Raw genomic sequence first — 1,779 nt, forward strand, 5'->3', positions numbered from 1 at the left:
CATCCCTTCCAGAGAAGTGATTAGTCAAGCCTGAATGATAAGCCAATGTAAATAATTTGCACTTGAATTGAGCCTCTGTACACTAGTGTGGTATTTTCCCTTAAACTTACGGTGAAGACATAATTTTTTGAACTCCCTGGCCGTTGTTTCATCTTTTTTGAACTCCCTGGCCGTTGTTTCATCACCTGATCACTAAATAACCTATGATTCTTTGGATAGATTTGGTTGGTTGGATTATACTAAAAAATACAAATAAAATTCAAACGGAAAAACAATTTAAAAGAACTACAAAATTCCGATTCATTATTAATGTTTCAATTTAACTGTGACATCCTAGTATATATACACTTCAAGACTTTGAGACATTGATCAGACGAGGAGTTATCAAAAAAGAACCTCTAATATGTGAAAACATCTGCCATTATTATCTAGACATAACTGAAAGCCTACTCGGCCTTGGTTGAAAACCTGATCTTCTTCTCTGATTATGAGACGAAGGACGAATTAAAGACGCTAAAGCTCTTTTAACCAAATCTCCTTCAACTGTGCTAATTCTCACTAACGAATTCGTCATGGCCGATCTACGTGCACTCAACCGTTGATTATTTGATTGATAATTATTTGCCGATGACGAGTTATTATTAATACTTTTGTGAAGACTGCAACGGAATGATCCTGGATGGTTTGTTGGTGAACACATACATGTCCGCTTCGGCTGATTTGTAGACGACGGTACCCGATTCTGATGTTGACATGCAGAATTTACTGCCACTGATCTACTACTTTTACCAGAGTTAGATATCTTCGTGGATGACGATGACAGTCCGCTACTAAAATTATAAAGATTCACTCGGGTAGGAGATGCTGATCTATGATTATTATGATCAAAACACGAGGAACTATTTCTAACCATACTAGCAGCTGCCGCTGTAGATGGAGAAGAAAATCTCGAACTTGCTGATGCAAAACCTGTTGAAGAATATGATGATAAGACCGGACCGCTGCTTGTACTAGACCTTCTTGATAAGGATGAAGCCATTCTATCTGGTTATTGCTGTGGGAGAAGAAAGATTTTTTTGTTTCTCTGAACTTTGAAGTTTATCTGTTTTGGCAAACCTATTACAAATCAGGGGCTGTTTTTATAGGAGAAGGGATTCCAGGAAAAGGAAACCGGGAAGTATTCGAAGGAGAGTAGGATTCGTGTCCCTGGTAAACAGCTGCTGCAATGCTATGGGCTCCATGAAACGACTGCATTCCTTTTTTGATAACGTGTCTAAAGCAAGTGGCCTACTAGCGATTATAGACTCGTAAGAGATGGCCACGTATCTTGGTTCTATTTCTTTTGCATGCTGTGAAATTGCCGAGGGTAACATATGTCAATTGTGTCGACATGTGGGTGTGACTGGATTTGAGGTTTCATTTCTTGACGTTTTTCGTTTGTAAGGGAGGATGATGATGTATTTATTAAGAATGAAGATATTGTTTGGATATTTTTTTAGCTTTAATCTGACGTTTAATGCAGTCGGTATCTAGTCATCCAACTGTTTTTTTAACTCAACATCAGTACCTGAATTGAAAGGGCTGTTTGTTCATAAATGGTTTTATCTGTGTTTTAGGATCTGGTTTCCTGTGGGCAGTTATTTTGAGGAGATTAAAAAAATTTAGCTAAGGGAATTTTCTTGATCTTACTAGCACTTTCGTCCGAATGCTTTTTATTTACTGGCATGATAAAAAAAAAATAGTCCATTGGTAGTAAAATGAAAACATGGCTTGGGTCTA

At 37.5% G+C, this 1,779-nt stretch overlaps 1 protein-coding gene across 1 annotated transcript; it reads right to left on the minus strand.

The window, feature by feature from the left end:
• Positions 1-275: 275 nt before the first annotated feature.
• Positions 276-1,233, minus strand: LOC113361436. Its single transcript, XM_026604683.1, has one exon. It carries the CDS (start codon positions 1,037-1,039, stop codon positions 425-427), a length of 615 nt encoding a protein of 204 aa, XP_026460468.1. The 5' UTR covers positions 1,040-1,233; the 3' UTR covers positions 276-424.
• Between the last annotated feature and the right edge of the window lie 546 nt (positions 1,234-1,779).

The sequence above is a fragment of the Papaver somniferum genome, chromosome 3 (assembly GCF_003573695.1).
Source record: "Papaver somniferum cultivar HN1 chromosome 3, ASM357369v1, whole genome shotgun sequence".
In the NCBI taxonomy this organism is placed as follows: Eukaryota; Viridiplantae; Streptophyta; class Magnoliopsida; order Ranunculales; family Papaveraceae; genus Papaver; species Papaver somniferum.

Excerpts from the sequence above, each read along its gene's own strand:
- LOC113361436 (XM_026604683.1), bottom strand. The coding sequence starts at position 1,039 with ATGGCTTCATCCTTATCAAGAAGGTCTAGTACAAGCAGCGGTCCGGTC.